This window comes from Lytechinus variegatus, chromosome 5 (genome assembly GCF_018143015.1).
Source record: "Lytechinus variegatus isolate NC3 chromosome 5, Lvar_3.0, whole genome shotgun sequence".
NCBI lineage: Eukaryota > Metazoa > Echinodermata > Echinoidea > Temnopleuroida > Toxopneustidae > Lytechinus > Lytechinus variegatus.
In genome coordinates this window covers 11,239,962-11,258,641 of record NC_054744.1, presented here as the reverse complement: position 1 = coordinate 11,258,641, position 18,680 = coordinate 11,239,962, and the positions used below count along the sequence as shown (strand labels likewise).

The window sequence follows — 18,680 nt, the reverse complement described above, 5'->3', positions numbered from 1 at the left end:
TTACTACAAGAACCAGTATCACAGAGCTACCAAGTCTCACGCATTATGCGTGAGGCTCAAGCATTTTGGACTCTTGTTCATCCCCTCAAATCTCTGTCTCATGCAACTATCACAGCCTATCCCCATATACATTGTAGTATTTGTACACAATGTCTGTGATCTCACTCAGATTCACAGAAAATCTCGCGCATAGCTGGTCTTTGAACTTGGCATCTCTGATAATAGTTGTATCCTACTATAATCATGTTTTTATTTTGTTGTCATTGTAGCTCATGAATTGACGGCTTTTGAAGATGTCATCGGGAAGGGCTCCATCACAATCAGGAGTAGGGTCAAAGGCACCCCCATCACCAAACAGGAGCCCAAGGCAAGGTTCCTCGCCTCGTTACCATGGTAACAAAGATTTGTCTCCCAGGATATCGTTGGAAATGCGTACCGGTGCCCAAACACCTCTCAGCAGATCACATTCACCTCAGATTTATGGCAGAGTAACGCCACTTAGTCTGGACAGAGGATCGCCATCTTCTGGTCAGCTTGAAAGGGGTCCCAGTGGTTTAGAGGGGAAGAGTAACAAGGCCAGACTGCCACCGGTGTCTCCTTCCACCAAGAAGAAATCCTCATCAAAGCAGGTCTCACCAAGACAGAAGACAGAGACGAAGGCCTTGGTGCCAAAGTCTGCAGGAACTCTGGCTTCTCTCAAGGCAGCCAAAGAAGCTCTTCCTATTGTAAAGAAGGATGGCATGTATTTCCCTAAAGGTTAGTGTATCGGAAAGTCCTTCCCTTTCTTTTACCAATGAGATATTGAACAATGTTAACCCTACAATGTAAAACACGGGGGGGAGGGTAGAATCAAAACTCCCAACCCCCACATTATCTGCGACCATTCCATCTGCACAAGTTTTTTTGACCGCGTCGCTCGCTGAATTTTTACTTTGAAGGCTTGCGCATATTTTTGAGATCAATTCACAATGCCTGGGCATGCAGTTTAAAAATTACGCAGTGCATGTCAGACCCAAAATTGCTTCAAAAACTGATTTTGTGTACTAATTCAATGTAAATTGAGTTTTATCATCTCATTCATAAAGATATGATCATTTTTACTTTCATCAGCTGAAATTAATTGATTTTTAGCATATTAATGCTTCAAAAGGTTCTGCTATAAATCTGTAAATTTAATAAATCAATAAATACAGAGAATAAAATGATGAAATAAGAGATTTATTTTTAAACCAGATTTTTTTTATTTGCATTCTAGATGCTTTTTTGTAGTGAATTAGAGCAAAAAGTGAGCAAAAGAAATATATACATGATTAACACTTATCAAAAATCTAATGAAGGGGGAAAAATTAACCATACAGCCTTTTAAATTACATCCCAAAAATTATCATGCCAGTGTGGTGTTTGCGCAATTGGAAGCCGGATCTCAAGGGATTTGATTTAAAAACCTCCCCTGCAGTATAGTAATATAAGAATGACCTAGTCAATGTTAGATAATTTTAGGTGACCCCCTGTCCCCCTAAGAAAAAAAGAAAATTAAAAAAGTGTATATCAAATAAGAATTTTGGACAGTTTATCAAATTTTCACTCTAAATTTCAGTAACTTTAGGTGGAATTCCAGGATATAAATATTCACAAATGGGTCATATTTTCCCATGTTAGACTTTAAATTTGGCCAAGAGTTGAACTTAAACCATTCTTTCATCATTGTGAAAACTATATTGGCCTATCAATGGGCATTTCGGTAACTTTCTTGTATTCAATGTTGAGAAATAGCTTAGTGATAGTTTCCTTCATTTAATTTTTGACATTATTGAAACAATTCATTCATTCCTATATAATTATATAATACTTCTAAATAATAACTTACTTAAGAGTAAGAAAGAGCAAAACTGATATAGCTTTCAGAGTATTTTGAGCTATATTATTCTGTTTACAACTACGTAAGTGATCAGATTTGCAATTATAGAATCATACAAATCTTTAGTGCTTGTGGTTTAACCAATTTCATTCCTCTTTTAAAATACCTGTCATGATTCAGGATACACACTACGTCCAATCATTCCTGCCCAGAAAGCCGAGCTGATTGATGTAGCAAGAGCAATGAATAGAGAAGATTTTGGTCCCCGAGTCAAGAAACTTTTTGATCCTGAGACAGTAGCTGCTACTGAAGCCATTAAATCAGGTATATATGAGGTTTATTAACACCCCCTCTAGGACAAATACCCAATCTTTATTCAACATAATTGATCTATTTTAAAGTTTTTATAACATACTGTAATATATACATGTAGGCATATATAGGCCTATTTCTTTATTATTTATTATATGTTGATGTTGATAATAGTTTTGAGATATAAGGTTAGTTTAGTTGGTAGAGCGTCCGTCTCACAACCGTAAGGTCGGGAGTACAAAACCTAGCCGCATCAGACCAAAAGACTTAAAAAAATGGGAGTGCTTCTACCCTGTTTGGCATTCGATATTTATGGGATAGAGCCTTGTCGATCAGGCGCTGCAGTCTCTACCGAGCCCATGATCATTTGGGCAAAATGAATTTTTCAGAATATTTTTATTCTCAGATATCTATTTTGAATAATAAAATATGGATTTTCATTTTCATTTAATTCTTTTTCACTTTGAGCATCCCAGAACAGTAAAGTTTTCCTTATTTTTCAGAATATAATCAGTCCCTCATATTCATTATCATTTCTCCAATTGTAATACACAGTTCTCCACTCCCTTGCCTGCAAGGCAACCTATGTGCATACTTCTTGGTCAGGAAAAAAATCCTAAAATGAACCAATCCTATGCTCGTAAAAGCTGTTTGAGCTACATGTACTGCCAGGGTAATAATATCCAAGTCCTTTGGAAGCACATAGAGACGTTATTCATAATGTGTTATGAGCTATACAAGAACTGACTGTTATTATTTATCAGAATTTCATGCCATGTTTTTGCTTGGCATGGTTATTGTCAGTTGTCGATAAAGTCCCTAGAAAACAGGATATTTCCAAATCACTCAAGCAACTGCACTGGCTACCAGTTGAGAAGCATATCCTCTTCAAAAATCCTCGTCATAACATTCAAGAGCATCCAAGGAAAGTCCCCCTCATTCATTGCAAGCATGATCAACACCTACCAACCCTCCCAATCACTTCGGTCATCCAACAAGAACCTTTTAGTTGTTCCCAAGGCAACCTCCCACACCCACGGTGACAGAGCCTTTTCAGTTGTGGCTCCTACACTCTGGAACTCACTTCCTCTTAGCTTAAGATCCCATTCTTCTCTAAGTTCTTTAAAGTAGCACTTAAAGGGGAATGAAACCTTTGGAACAAATAGGCTTGTGTAGAAACAGAAAAATCAAAGAATAAGAATTAAAAAAGTTTGAGAAAAATCGGACAAATAATGAGAAAGTTATGAGCATTTGAATATTGCAATCACCAATGCTATGGAGATCCTCCCATTGGCAATGCGACAAGGATGTGTGATGTCACTGATGAACAACTTCCCCTTTGGTGGACTATAAAATACCCTCAAAATGTCTCTTTTTGCTTTTTCTTATGATGATACCAAATCTCTATCCATGATGTATTCTTAAAAAATATGTATTACATGCCCTCATGTAGAAAGGACACATCATCTATGGAAAGATGTGATAAAAGAGGCAATTCAAGTGAAATATATACTAAAGTAATGGGGAGAGTTGTTCACAAGTGACATCACACATCTTTGTCGCATTGTCAATTTGCTATCTCCATAGCATTAGTGATCGCAATATTCAAATGCTCATAACTTTCTCACTATTTGTCCGATTTTTCTCAAACTTTTGTTGATCTGTTTCTTTGATTTTTCTGTTTTCACACAAGCTTTCTTGTTCCAATGGTTTCATTCTCCTTTAAGACATATCTCTTCCGTAAATAGTACGATTTTTTTACAGTTAATATGTCCGTAGTTCAGTAAGTATTTTAGATATGTAGTTACGTTGGATGTTTAGTTAAGGTAGTTAAGTTGATAAGTGAGTTTAGTTTATTAAGTTAAGTAGTTAGGTTTTGTGATGTAAAGCGCTTAGAAAAATTTTGTTAGGTGCTATTGAATTATTATTATAATGGTTAATTACGTAGGTGTGTACATTGGTTGGCGCTGCCCAGAGTTTACCTGGGATTGCATCCGTGTTGGTCGCTTATCAAGATGCTTCTGTGGACATCTCCTGCAAGAACATGCTTCGTACAATGGTAAGATGGCCATTACTGACCCTGTTTCACAAACTTTTAAAAGCTACTGAAATCCCTGCATTTGATTGGATGATGGGAATTATGTCAGAAAGTCTTTTGCATGAATTATTGTTTGCATGTTTTCAATGAGTACCCCATTTCACAAAATATGTTATAAGATAAAATGACTATGAAAAGCTATTGAAATATCAAATTTGATTGGCTAGAAGCCAATTTGTCAATTTTGCATTTATGATGGAATGCTTTTTAAAATGGAACCCAAATAGATATTGATTCATAGCTTTTTAAACACTTCCTGAAACATTAATTGCAAAGGGTTTGAATGTAACCTTGATTCCTTGTAGAATTTTTTTGGCAGATATTTTCCAATGAAATTCTTGAAATTCCTCTGTTTATTGTAATTCTAACATTTATAAGACAAAATTCATATCTGCTTGAAAATAATGATAATAGCATACATTTAAAAAATGGCTTTTCAAAATTAGGTATGAAGTGCGGACAAACTGGATTTTAGAAAACAAGTAAGCACAATATACACTCTTGATAGAAACTTGTTTGAATTGATAATCAAATTTGACGATATTACTTCGGCTAATAATATTACTTCTTCAAATGTTGTAAGTAGGTTCTTAACAATTCTCATATTCTAAATATCTTTCAGGACATAGTGTCCGTGTCCCCTGCAAGCAAGGAGGATGCCATTGTAAAGCCTTTGCATTCATACCTGGCCGTCCAGAAGATATCGGAGAGTTCTGGTTTCAGCGCAGAAGGAACTTTGACCCCACAACATGGAGAGCAAAGTGCAAGTGTAAACACACGCATGAGCAACATGATGTGACTGGATTAAGAAGGTGCAAGGTTGGGGGTAAGTGAACAGTCTCCCTACAGCCTTTAAGCGCTTGATTGAGTGTAACTTCTGAAGGTTTCTTGATTGAGTATTTGATGAAACCCAAACCCAACAAAAGAAGGCTTAATCATACTGGCCTGTATTCTGAAGTCAGGTTTAACTTAGACCATGGTCTAACTCTGTGCTAAAATTATGGGAAGCCAAAAGTGTAAAAATTGTTATTAAGATGTATGTTGCTCATGTTTACTGTGCTCTTTCCTGATTCATCGATGGTGAAGACAATCATCTATTTATACTTCCTAGACAATTATGAATGATTAGAGAGTCAAATGAGCTGAAATATGTTAGTGATTTATGTAACAATTGGCTATCCATACTTCAACCACAAATTTAAACCTGAGTTAAAGTTAAATCCGACTTCAGAATACGGGCCACTGACTCTAATATCTGTTTTGCCAAGTATAAGTGCTTTGTGTGAGCTGAATCATTTATCCATATATTCATCGTTTGTATTGAGAACTTAATCTTACTATTAGATTTTTTAATGAAATCATTAAGATTCAATTTATAATTCAATCATGTTTAGCTGATTGAAATTGGGCACAATCGATTCCAATTTTGTGTGTGCAAAGATGTTATAGGTTGGCTCGTGTGTTGGCATACAGGTGGGATTTAGGGAAAATTGCTGGATGGTTGATTATATGCATTGATGATATATGCTGTGAACAGCATGTTACTTATTTAATTCATGTTTAATAACCATTAAAATATTTATTTAGTCATAATGCCATTTTGCTGTTATATACTGTCAATTATCATGTATTGGTATACATTGTATTTGTAAATTTGTTGGTAACCAGTGAGCACCAAATTTCCATTTGATTGGACAATAAATTCAATTCAATAAAATGTCAGTTTTTCGCTGTTCCTTATGTTTTTGAACAGGTTGTGGCTGTGGGGCTTTCCATTCTAACTTCCTGTGTGCTGCCTGCGATCGCCATTGGGAGGATCATGAAACGGTGTTTGAGACCGAGACAGAAAGAATGAAGAAAAACATTCCTTGTGGTAAGAAATGATCAAAAGAAATGAACACTTTGTTCTAAAATTGACATGTTATCAAGCACGGTTCATACAAGTGTCAATTATATCACCAGAGTGCTACATAAGCACTTGCCCGATTGCCCGGGGCAAGTAAAAGTTAGAGTCGGGCAAGTCTTTTGAAGTAAAGACCAAAACTACTTGCCCTAATTGGGCAAACAAAATTCTCACATGCCCAAGAAAGATACATGGTGTACCGTGAAACCTACTACACTTAAAATTCTCACAGTAGAATGACCAAAATTAGGGTCGATATATGATATGATATTGACCATAATTTTGATCATGGCAGGTAGATCGGTTCATGTCAAAAGAGAGAAAAAGTTCAATGGTTTATAAAACCGCAAAACTTTCTTTTGAAGAAGTAAAGCCTTTTTTTTCAAGGATTTTTGGGGGCAAGTGAAATAGATTTTGGGGCAAGCATATTCCAGCTATTTGAAAATTTAATTGACCGACTGGGCAAGTGCTTCTTAAAAGTTATGTAGCACCACTTTGGCATTGTCATTTGTATCTGTTTATTCTATTGTTTTACATGTACTTTACATAATTCTGTTGCCTTATTATTGTACAATGTATTTGTTACTACTGTATTCTACAGTACTTTGTATTAATTTTTTATTGGAATTGAATGAAACATTGATTTGAGCCTAATGGATATCAAGGTTAACATGGAAAAAGAAACCAAGTCTGTGTGGTAGTCCCTCTTGATGTGTATGAAATTGAGATTTTTCAGACGTGTATCAATCAGATATGATTATTTACATCTGGGATTGACCTTTAACGTTACAATCCGGAAGACATGACCAGGTCTCATACCTTGAACCTCTGCATCAATTTTTAACTTCCCCCTGCTGCTTGGATTACATGCGCATGACACGACGCCATTATCCTGTCCATAGGTAAAGACATAAAGACCCGAATTCACAAAGGTGGTTTTGAAAACCCACGGTTAAATCCATGGTTTATGCAGATTTCCTGTATACATTACGCTTAATTTAGCACGTATCTGGTGTGTGTATAAAACATATCCAATGCTGATGCACGCTTTTTGTCACAGTGCGCCAAACTGATGCCTGTTACTATGGTTAGATATGCTATTTTATTCATGAGTCCACTGTTTGAAGAGTGGACTCGTGAATGAAATATCGTGGATAACGACGGCAACAGGCGTCCATTTGCCGCACTGTGACAAAAGCGCGCATCAGCATTGGAATATTTTTTTATACACGCGCCCGATGCACGCTAAATTAAACGTAATTTACACAGGAAATCTGCATAAACCATGGACTCAACCGTGGGTTTTCAAAACCACCTTTGAGAATTCGGGCCAAAAAGTCATTGCTATTCTGTATAATGACATATATTCCTATGTGGTCCTGCAAAACTTCACCTGACCAATTCTGCGATGATGTAACTCTGAATACGCAATCACCTGACAATTAACATTGAATTGAAACATATGTTCATTTACAGGCCAAGACTATCTGCCCTTTGCCGAAATGCCCAACATGCGAAACATGGCACTGACAGGAGTGGACAACGATCCTGGGATCTACACTGACCTGGTGGAGGGCGAGGGTGCCATACCAAGGAGCAACCGAGCTATCACCCAGGACACACCCTTCATGCCTCCATCTGGTTCAGGCTTCAATCCTGTCTGGGACTAGACACACTTCTTGTGGACATGCTGTTTTGAGAAAAGTCAAGTTAATTGTACCCTTTGATGACAGAAGCAGAAGGGAAAAGGTCTACTCAGTGCTGTAGCAGAACTAGGCAATCAATGTAATGAAGGATCCCATTTTCCTGTGTATGATACTAGTACTCATTGGAAGGTAGTTCGCTGTGTCGAAACCTTCGGGCAAGACTAGACTTGATAGTTACTAATAACTGACTCTCACCTTGTTATCAGAGGGTCGTTTGTTTGCATCCCACCGCAATACCAGTTCCTTTAGCAAGACATCAGTCTACACTTTACCACTCTCCACCCAGGGGGCCATTTCATAAAGCTGTTCGTAAGTTAAGAGCGACTTTAAAAACGACTGGTGATCCTTTCTTATGCGCTTAACCATCGCCAATGAATATATCATTTAACACAAGAAAGGATCACCAGTCGTTCTTAAAGTCGCTCTTAACTTACAAACAGCTTTATGAAACACCCACCTGGTTTTCAGTGGATATCCAATAGAATGTTGAAGCAAAATTTTAATGTCTAGAAACTCTTGCTGGAATGCTCCCCAAGGAGTGGTGAAAGTTTTGTGCGGACAAGAATCTGATTACTGTAGTGTTAAGATATTTCCATTTATTGTTTTAAAACATAATTTGGATGCTATTGAGTATATATATAAAGTAGGATTTAATTTTTGTCTCACCTGCGAAGCAGAGTGAGACTATAGGCGCCGCTTTGGCGACGGCGGCGGCGTCAACATCAAATCTTAACCTGAGGTTAAGTTTTTGAAATGACATCATAACTTAGAAAGTATATGGTTCTAGTTCATGAAACTTGGCCATAAGGTTAATCAAGTATTACTGAACATCCTATTAAAATTTCATGTCACATGACCAAGGTCAAAGGTCATTTAGGGTCAATGAACTTAGACCATGTTGGAGGAATCAACATCGAAATCTTAACCTGAGGTTAAGTTTTTGAAATGTCATCATAACTTAGAAAATATATATACCTAGTTCATGAAACTTGGACATAAGGTTAATCAAGTATCACTGAACATCCTGCATGAGTTTCACGTCACATGACCAAGGTCAAAGGTCATTTAGGGTCAATGAACTTTGGCCGAATTGGGGATATCTGTTGAATTCCCATCATAACTTTGAAAGTTTATGGATCTGATTCATGAAACTTGGACATAATAGTAATCAAGCATCACTGAATATTTTGTGCAAGTTTCAGGTCTCATGATTAAGGTCAAAGGTCATTTAGGGTCAATGAACTTTGGCCGAATTGGGTGTATCTGTTGAATTACCATCAAAACTTTGAAAGTTTATGGATCTGATTCATGAAACTTGTACATAAGAGTAATCAAGTATCACTGTACATCCTGTGCGAGTTTCAGGTCACATGATCAAGGTCAAAGGTCATGTAAGGTCAATGAACTTTGGCCATGTTGGGGTTTTTGTTGAATAACCATCATATCTCTGTAAGTTTATTGGTCTCGTTCATAAAAAGTGGACATAAGAGTAACCATGTATCACTGAACATCTTGTGCGAGTTAGAGTAGTATTCAAAGTCAGCACTGCTGCTATATTGAACCGCGTGATGCAGGTGAGACGGCCAGAGGCATTCCACTTGTTATCAAATCTTTTTGCTTTTTTTTTTAACTTTGATTTGACTTCTGAGAGTATAATTGGCAAAAATTTTGGAAACCTGAAATAGCAAATTATTTCTACAAACTTTATAAAAAAACATTAGTGACATCACCTTATGAAGTTTATGCATCAATTAGATGATATATATAGTTTTTTGCTTAAAAATACCCTTCCAACACCTTTAATGATATAAACAGTTTTCAGTGACATTCCATGACATTTCCATCCATTATGATCAAGATACACATATACAGAAAGATTGAATTTATGATTTAATGTAAATTGTAAATATTAAGATAAATCTTCTAGTTATTGACATAAGTTAGTATATACCTGTTTCAATAGTGCAATAGTATACCATCAATTAGAGAGTGTGTTGATATATTTATGAAGATTACATGCTGACATAACTATGATTTGTAAATTTATGATCAGCTGTTTAATTTTCTTTGTACATACTATATCTGAAATATATGATTTCAAATATAACTTTTATTAATTGGGTATTGGTATAAATATAATTATATTTATTTTGTACATAAAGGTAACTGATTGAAAATTGGAAGCATATGAACTTCAAAAGGAGAAGTTTCTGAATAGTTTTATATTCAAAATCAGGGAATTTTCAGACTATAGAAACTAATTCTCTCTAAACCCTCCCTTCATATATGCATGGAGAACGGGATTATAAATCTGTTCTGCTTCAGAGAAAATGCATATATTTGTTGACAACATATTTCATTGAGGCATCTGCACAAGTGATATTAGAAAGTGTATTGTATCATTTCGCCAAACTTGAGTGAAGTCAAGATATATCCCTCCCTGAATGCCCAATCTTTATCAAAATTGAGAACCTTTCAAAATGAGCTCTCTATGTGTCCGTGTAGTGGTAGCACAAGATTCAGGCTTATGGGTATTCATTGAAGATCATTCTTCAAAGGCTTGTTTTCTGAAGTCCAGTTAAATTTGGGTCATGGTCTAATTCTGTATTGAAATTATGGAAAGCCAAACATTTCAAAATTGCATTTACACTGTATGTTTCATATCTTTACATGGCACTCTCCTCATGTTTTTATGATTAAGAGACTTATTTAGTCAGTTATGAATGATTTGAGTGTCGAATGAGCTGACAAATTAGAAATTAATTTTTTTAGATATACCCATCACACTTGGCTATCCATAGTAACCAGAGTTTAAATTACATCCGAGTTCAGAGTACAGACCTTAGGGTCCACATTTCTTGCATGTGTTTACAGGTATACTGTTATTGTTTCAGGGGGAAAATTATATTTTCTTAACGGTGGCTGGCTGTCCACCTTCTTCTTTCCATCCCATAATAGGTTTTGTACCGAACCAATAAGCAATTTAATTGTGGCCCATTTGCAAAATGATGAGATTTTCACATCCTTAGCCCCCCCCCCCCTCCTTTTACATTCCCACCAGTGTTTTATGTATTAGTGTACAATATAAATCTTTTTTTTTGCCCATCGTCTTTCTGCCATGTATATGCAAGGCAATTTCCGTCCATTTATGCATTTATACTGTCGTTAATCTGTGAAAACACAAGTAATTGTTTTCTTTGCTACCAGCATGACATTTAGAGTATATTGTGTTATAAAACATTTGTGTGGTACTGAAATATTTTGGAACTATTTTCTAATCTTAGATTGAGTAATTCATAGAAATAATTTATTTAAAGTGCCTGATACAGACTTGATTGTATTAATGTAGTTTATAATGTGTGACTTTCATAGAATTTATGAATGAACCAATAAAAAAGAAAATGAATTATGGATATGATTATTTTTTTTCTTTAATATATCATTCTAAAGTAGGTAAAGTGATTCCCCTTTATATGGCATATTGCTTAAAATCATGAAACTGGTACCTACAAATATTTTTTCCTAAATAATAATAATAATGATTGGATATTATTACCCCGGTTTTTACAGCGCGGTGGCATTTCAAGGAATAAATTCCTGCCAGGTACCCATTGACCTCACCTTGGTTGAGTGCAGCACAATGTGGATGAATTTCTTGCTGAAGGAAATTACGCCATGGCTGGGATTCGAACCCACAACCCTTTGTTTCAAAGTCAGAAGACTAGTCCACTGGACCACACTCTTTCTCTTTTTTTTTACTATCTCTTGAGCATTCACTATCCTCCATGAAATCCTATTATTTCTCTTTTTTGTCTATTTAATCTTATCCCTCCTTTGCTTCCTCTGTAGTTGTCTCATCTTTGTCTCTTCTTGAATCCTTCACCCAACATCCCATTCCTTGTCTCTTTATTTTTCTTTCAGCTCATATTTGTCATTTCTGTATGTCTCAGAAAAATTTTCCCCTGCTCTATTCTACACATCTTTTAATATGTTTGTTTTTGTTTTTTTTTCATTTTAAATCTCCCCATTTTCTTCTTACTTTTCTCCTTTTTCTTGTATCCCCCTCCTATTCTTCTTCTCTTTCTTTTTCTCCTTCATTTTCTCCTGCTTTTTGTTCATCTCCTTTTCCTCTTTTTGCTCTTTTTCTCCTCCCAACCTCTTATTTATTTTCACTCTGTTAATGTATAACCCAATGAATCTCGAAAAGAAAGGTCTTCAATTCGACTTTAAAAAAAAGAGGACCCCTTGAAAAAGAGTGGACTAACTTGTACACAAGGCAGCACAATATAGTCTATTATGGAAACAACAAGACGAAGAAAAAATGCATTTATGCTTTTTAGACCCATGTACTTCATCAGGTTGTGTACTTTCGACATTTATGCCTATCAAAGCATATGCGTCCTTTATTATATCCAGAATATCAGATCAAGATTGTATGACGAAATGAACTATTAGGGCCTTTCAATGGTGATATAGATGCCCGATCTCGATGTAGAAAACATGTCGGAGGGGGAGGGGGGGTAGGCATTCTGCATAAACATCGAAAATTCACAAACTCGTAGTAATATTATCGGTATGGGATGTTAACTTGGACTGTAGAGCTTGGTAACTAACCACAGACAAGTTTTTAAACGGACAGCACGAGAACTTGACCTCAAACTTGAGAGTCGTATGTTTACTTAATGATAGCTGCATAGAACGAGGCCGAAAAAAGAAACACTGTTCAACATAACCTCCATTGATTTATGACCCATTTTGTCAACCTTCCTTCGATCTCTGTGCCCTATCCAAAGTCCTCGAGAAGAATAAACTCTCTCATAGTGATAAAAAATAAATCATGAATAGAATTCCACGTATGAATATCGTCATACCGATTTCGGATTCGGTCAACAACGTATGGTAAACTTGACTCGTTGCCATTTCTAAAGTGAGTAGTGAGGTGTTGTACGGGGAATATATTTTGGCGGGAATTCGCGTCAGGACACGTGGGAGAGCTAGCCGATAGAGCACGGACATCCAGGTATTACATTCGTTTTGCTACATATCATTTTGGTCAAACAGTAATATATTGTGATAGGGATATTGCTCACCGTATCAACCACAACAAGAATCTAATACCATATAAATTTAATTCAAATCAGATTTGTCATAGTAGAGCTTTCTGTTCGAATATTTGGTTGTATGTCATTTACCACAAGAATCAATAATAAATAAATAAATAAATAAATATTCAATACGAATTTGCTGAAGTGTTGAAAATTTGATTTTAACGGTTTTACTTTTATAAGTAATAAGTGAATGTTGGCTGTTAGCTACTGCTCTATGTTCATCAAATTTGAATTGAACAATTTAACATGATATAGTTTCTCCTAAAAAAAATCTTCTTTGTGTTACTTTCTCACAATTTTTATGTTTTACCAAAGACTCGAGCCAAACAACTAGAAGGAGTTTGAGAACCAAAATCTCGTACACAAAACACAGCCATGGGTGTCTTAGGGATTGCTATGTCAACGGCTAGTTCCCAGGTAAATGATTTTATATATATATATATAAATATGTAAAGCTATACATGTACAAGACATTTTTTCGGCATAACCAATTTTTCCAAAGGGTAGATAGCTCTGGGGAACCTTGATTTAAGCTACGTCTACCATTGTTCTCTTCATCCATTTCTTTACAATATATATATATATATATATATATATATAATATATATATATATATATATATATATATATATATATATATATAATAGACGAGAACACTTGAGACCAGGTACGTCTCCGACGGACGGTATACTATAGTAAACTATTCTAATCCTACCAGAGGGTCAAATATCGATGCGTTATAATTTTGTTTTTAAATGAAGAGGTGGTTGGGGTGAACAATTAATAAGATCTTTCTGTGGAGAAGAAAGTGATATCCATGCTATATTTTACAATATGTACAAAGTTTCTAATCAACTATTATACTGACGGGTCTTGCAAGAACAGCGTACTAGGTAGTTTTACAACATTCAAATTTGTATACAGGCTTATCTTTCTCCCGAATGAAAAAAAATGTAAATAGGCCTAGGTCTAAAATACCATGGTAATGCAGCACAATGAGGAAATAATTACATACATGATCATTTTTTATATGAACAATTAAAATCTTTAACATGCATAAATACATTGAAAATTGGCCTTGATTGAGATGGGGATGGGGGAGGATTTGCGTCAAACTTTTTAAAACCAAATTGCTTTTAGAGTATATAGGTTATCCATGTATGCCGTAGGCTTATGTAATTTGTAGTCATTTGAAAATATATATACCACTAATGGTACTCCAAAATGAACTTTGAACTGATGGCCAGTATCAACGTGTTTCTCCATCCCAGAATAATCACCCCCTTTATTCATAGTGTCATAATTGCATTGGAGGGGGGGGGGGGGTCTTGAGCGGGGATAATTATTTTCGTCCAAGCTCAACTAGCATGCCCAATGTAACCCGCAATAATCCGAGTCTTTTAATGCAGAACTTTTCAAGTTTTTAATTGATGTTGCAAAGCAAAAACGGGACAGTTTATTAACAACATCATGCAAACAATGTGCAAGATATGTTGAAACTCTCAGCTGTCCGACAAATGAGCTTAAAGACATTTTCTCTAGTCTTCTTATTTCGTGACATCTTTTGAATATGGTGCTGTCGTCTTATTTAATTCTCTCCCCTGTGATACTAACTATAAAAAAATGCACGCCCTCCAATCCATGCATTCAACAAACACTGTAAATCATCAAAGTTCTGACTGTCATGTAATTACACTGAATAACTTGATGTAGATATAATGATTCCATGATAATCGTTAAATTCACTATATGTATATAATGTATTCTATTTCTATATGTTACATTATGATGTTCAGTTATTTGTTAAACTGCAGGCCACCTTTGGAAAGCAGTTTTGCATAACTGAACAGGCCTACCCTGCAGTATAAAGAAAACCAATAAATAAATAAATTTGACACGTTCACACTAAAAGGTGAAATGATAAATCAGTAAAGATAGAAAGATGAGAATAGACAACCTTTTCCAAATGTTATATCCACGATTAAACACGATTAAGCTGAATTAAACAATTAACGCTTTGGGTAAAACCATTTAAAGTGGTATATTATGCAACATTTAGAAAAGATGCTGTTTATTACAGTATTGTAGTAAAAAAAATAAACTTCACGAATGTTTAAACGAAAAAGGATATAGGTCAAAGTAGGATTGTTTGATTTGACAAAATATAACAAGACATTAGGAATTAAAACATAATCTCAATAGAATGAATGAAATAAAAGGCAGATGAGCATCAGAACTTGCCACAGACGACACCATTACACATTATCTATAAACGTATAAATTGAGGGTTAGGAATTTCATGATGCGATATCTATAGATAATAATAGTCGATTTGATAACGCAAATCTAATTCATGTTGGAAGATTTATGTTACTACGTCTGACTTATGGGGAAGGATTCAAAATAAATCCAGATCGGCTTGGAATAGTCGCCAGATGAATATCAGATTTAGATTTTAACCTTGTGGAATTAAAAATAAATCTACAGCATTTCAATTTGGATATTTTTACATAGAAAAGTTTGTCTTATATTCGGCTCGTCACTATTCACTGCTGATCTGCTGAGTTGTTTTAAGTCATTGATATTTAGATACACATCCATAATTCATCACTCATTTCTGTTTTGCAGTTGCTTGGGTTTGCTTGGTATGGACCTCTCTTTGGCTCGATGTGGTGCAGGAACAGCGGAAGAAGACGAGAGGACATCGAACGATCTAGTAAAAGCAAATGGATCATGGTGGTTCCTTTGCTTTCCAAGTTAGGATCATCGATCCTTATTGCACATCTGCTTAAGTAAGTGTGATATATTTATTAAAAAAATAGTCACACTCACACTGACAAGTTCATTTAACCTCTCATCATTTCTTCTACACAGCAAAAACTGAGGTGTTAACCGGTGTACATAGAGGACCGCACCAGTTATTTTACACCGATGTTAAATTGGTGGTGTTAATTATACACCTATAGGTTTTATTAAAACACCTTTTGTTACACTCTTTAGTGTTATGTTTAGGGTGTAATTTCAGGGTGTGGTCCTCTATAGTAACACCAATTGGAGTCAGTTTTAACACCGCAGTTTTTACAGTGTACGATTAATTCTTTTCTGAAGTCGTATTAACAAAAAGTAGGTGAATGAAGGAACCATTATGGTCTATTCGTGGTGTTGGCAATCTAAAAATAAATTAATACTAATGTAGATGTTGCTGGAAATATATTGATATACTTACTATACAACAACAACTCATAATAATATTGTTTATTGTATAAAATTACGCCATATGATTAAAGGGGAGTTTCCCTTTGTTCTTGGGGTATTTTATTAAATAAAAGGGAGATGAAATAAATGTCCTGGTTTATTTACTTTTTGTGGTGGTGGGTGGCATATTCCAGTACAGCTATGCACGTATATAAATTCACTTTCAAATTATATGACTGTTTCTTCTTTTTTTATCATCTGTTGATACCAGGGACCACATAGGTGTCAAGACCGTATACGATGCCTGTAGGAATGGTCTTGCCTTTTCGGCCGTCATCGTCCTCTACAACGCCTCCCATTCTCCTTTCCAGGGGGAGGGGCTTCCAGCCTATTTGATCAATGCAGGGTACGATGCAATCTGTACCGTCATGACAGCCGCCTTGGTCACTCGTTATTAAAATGGGTTTCGAAATCGAAACAAGCTTCGAAAGCACAACCAGCATCTACAGAGAAGTTTCAACTTTTAAATCCAATCTTCGGCAATTAAATACTCTCGGAAACAATATCCATCTAATCTTTTATTGTTAAATGAAGAAATTTAACTTAAGTAATCCTTACATTACAATCATATTCGAGTACACGCCTCCTCCTAAATTCAACCATACGAAAATTATCCAGAAACATTATTCAAATACAATATTACTTATTTTTGGGGTGGGGGTTATTAAAAAAGTCTAGATCCCCCCCATTGAACAATTTTTGTCCTTCAAAAATGACGGAAAAATAGAAACTCAGCCATCTTCACAATTCGTAAGCACATCGCAAATAAAATTGTATTCTCTATTAATCTATATTTACCTTCTTACTAACAGATTTTACATTGTACATTAATATGAATTAAATACATCAAGGTCGATCTTGTCTCTTGTCAATTTTCTGTTGACTGATTCTTTAACCTCACTTTGATTTTTGCCTCCTCCCTCTGCTGAATCGGATTTAAAGAGTAACAGAGGTAGAGAGAGAGAGAGGGTGAGAGTGAGAGGGGGTTGGAGAGAAAGAGATAAGCATGCAGATAGGATGAAATATATATTAGATAAGGTGAATTTGTACTACATTATTACTAAGAGAAATAAATTTCACGCACCAGTCTTCTGATGTGAAGAGTTCTGTTATCTCAGAGAGGCCATAAGTTTTGTTACTTTATACAAAAGAAGAAAAAAAAGAGAGATTCTCATTCACCTTTACAAAATACACTTCTTTGGTTATTGAATTACACTATGGAACTGTTGCACACTCCCACTTGTTTTTAGATCACTGCACACTAAATGATACATCTGACTTCCGATTTTGGAAAACAAACAATGCAGATCAGAATGGCTCACATTTTAATTTGCATGTAGGTATACAATTTTATTTTATTCCAACATTATATTAATATTCCTATAATAAAATTACTTCCCTCTAACTTCCATACCCATTTACAACAAATATAATTTGTTCCAAAATCTAGTTGCACTATATAGTGGAGCATCTGGCATGGTGGCTTATTTTTAAAGAAAGACCACGTCAAAATATTAAATGCAAAGAATACTCCAGATTTAGTTCTACACCCGGCAATCATACACAATAGGAATCATTGACTTGGCTATCAGAATTCACTATATTGGTCCCAATTTTCATAAAGTAATCATGCTATGGGATACTCTAAAACATTTGGCAAGGCATCTTTTTTTCAATTAAAATTACTCTTTGAAATATCAATTAATAGGTGTACAAATAGTAGATTCTATCAATATTACAAATAATGCGTCGAGGTATTCACTGATAGTAGAAATTAATGAAAATAACAGCAATGATCATGGGCGGAAATCCCAGGGGGGACGTGTCCCCCCTACTCAAAATAGTAGGGGGGCACAATATCAAATGTCCCCCCTACTATTTTGGGTCTTTGGTGATGCTAAGAAATATATCACAAAAAATGGGAATAAATCGTGCGTTTTCGGACGAGATGACCTTTTTTTTTTTGCTTATCAAATATATTTTCATCAAAATGACCTTAAATTTTAGATAATAGCCCTTTTTTTTGCTTGTCAAATTTTCCAGACCCTTGTCCCCCTACCTTTTGGGAGAGATTTCAGCCCCTGGCAATGATGATAATGATAATATTGATGTTGATGATGATTATCATTTATTCTCTAGAAACGCAACACGACCCCCAATATCTGTTTTGATGCATGAGTAAAGAAATTGCAATGAGATTCTACATGTTTTGAATATTTGTTATCATAATTCATTCATTATCACAATATATGCAAATGCAAAAAGAGACATTTTCAAATGCCACACCTCAAAATAAGAACAAACGCCATTCAAATTGTCTTAACGATGTTAAGGAAAGTTTGGAAGGATAAAATCATAAAGAAAAAACTTTGGAAGGCATGAATAAGGTTATCTTTTTTTTAGTTTTTGTAATTGGCAAGCCATATTGAAACAACATTAT

The 18,680-nt window shown here is 35.3% G+C and overlaps 2 protein-coding genes across 2 annotated transcripts; both read left to right on the top strand.

The window, feature by feature from the left end:
* Positions 1 to 269: 269 nt before the first annotated feature.
* On the top strand, positions 270 to 8,219 carry LOC121415324 (protein FAM221B-like; the record flags this gene model as incomplete). Its single annotated transcript, XM_041608508.1, is given in 6 exon segments — positions 270 to 756; positions 2,039 to 2,182; positions 4,119 to 4,229; positions 4,891 to 5,094; positions 6,022 to 6,141; positions 7,648 to 8,219. Coding segments are annotated over 6 exon segments (1,236 nt in total). The 3' UTR covers positions 7,842 to 8,219.
* Positions 8,220 to 12,640: 4,421 nt separating this feature from the next.
* LOC121414765 lies at positions 12,641 to 16,776 on the top strand. The gene is made up of 4 exons (XM_041607825.1): positions 12,641 to 12,897; positions 13,301 to 13,402; positions 15,614 to 15,777; positions 16,452 to 16,776. The coding sequence occupies exons 2-4, from the start codon at positions 13,361 to 13,363 to the stop codon at positions 16,636 to 16,638; spliced, it is 393 nt and encodes a 130-aa protein (XP_041463759.1). The 5' UTR covers positions 12,641 to 12,897; positions 13,301 to 13,360; the 3' UTR covers positions 16,639 to 16,776.
* The last annotated feature ends 1,904 nt before the right edge of the window (positions 16,777 to 18,680 follow it).

Excerpts from the sequence above, each read along its gene's own strand:
- LOC121414765 (XM_041607825.1), top strand. The coding sequence starts at position 13,361 with ATGGGTGTCTTAGGGATTGCTATGTCAACGGCTAGTTCCCAG. Across the intron at positions 13,403-15,613 it reads TGTCAACGGCTAGTTCCCAG|TTGCTTGGGTTTGCTTGGTA; the intron begins GTAAATGATTTT and ends TCTGTTTTGCAG. Across the intron at positions 15,778-16,451 it reads CTTATTGCACATCTGCTTAA|GGACCACATAGGTGTCAAGA; the intron begins GTAAGTGTGATA and ends TGTTGATACCAG.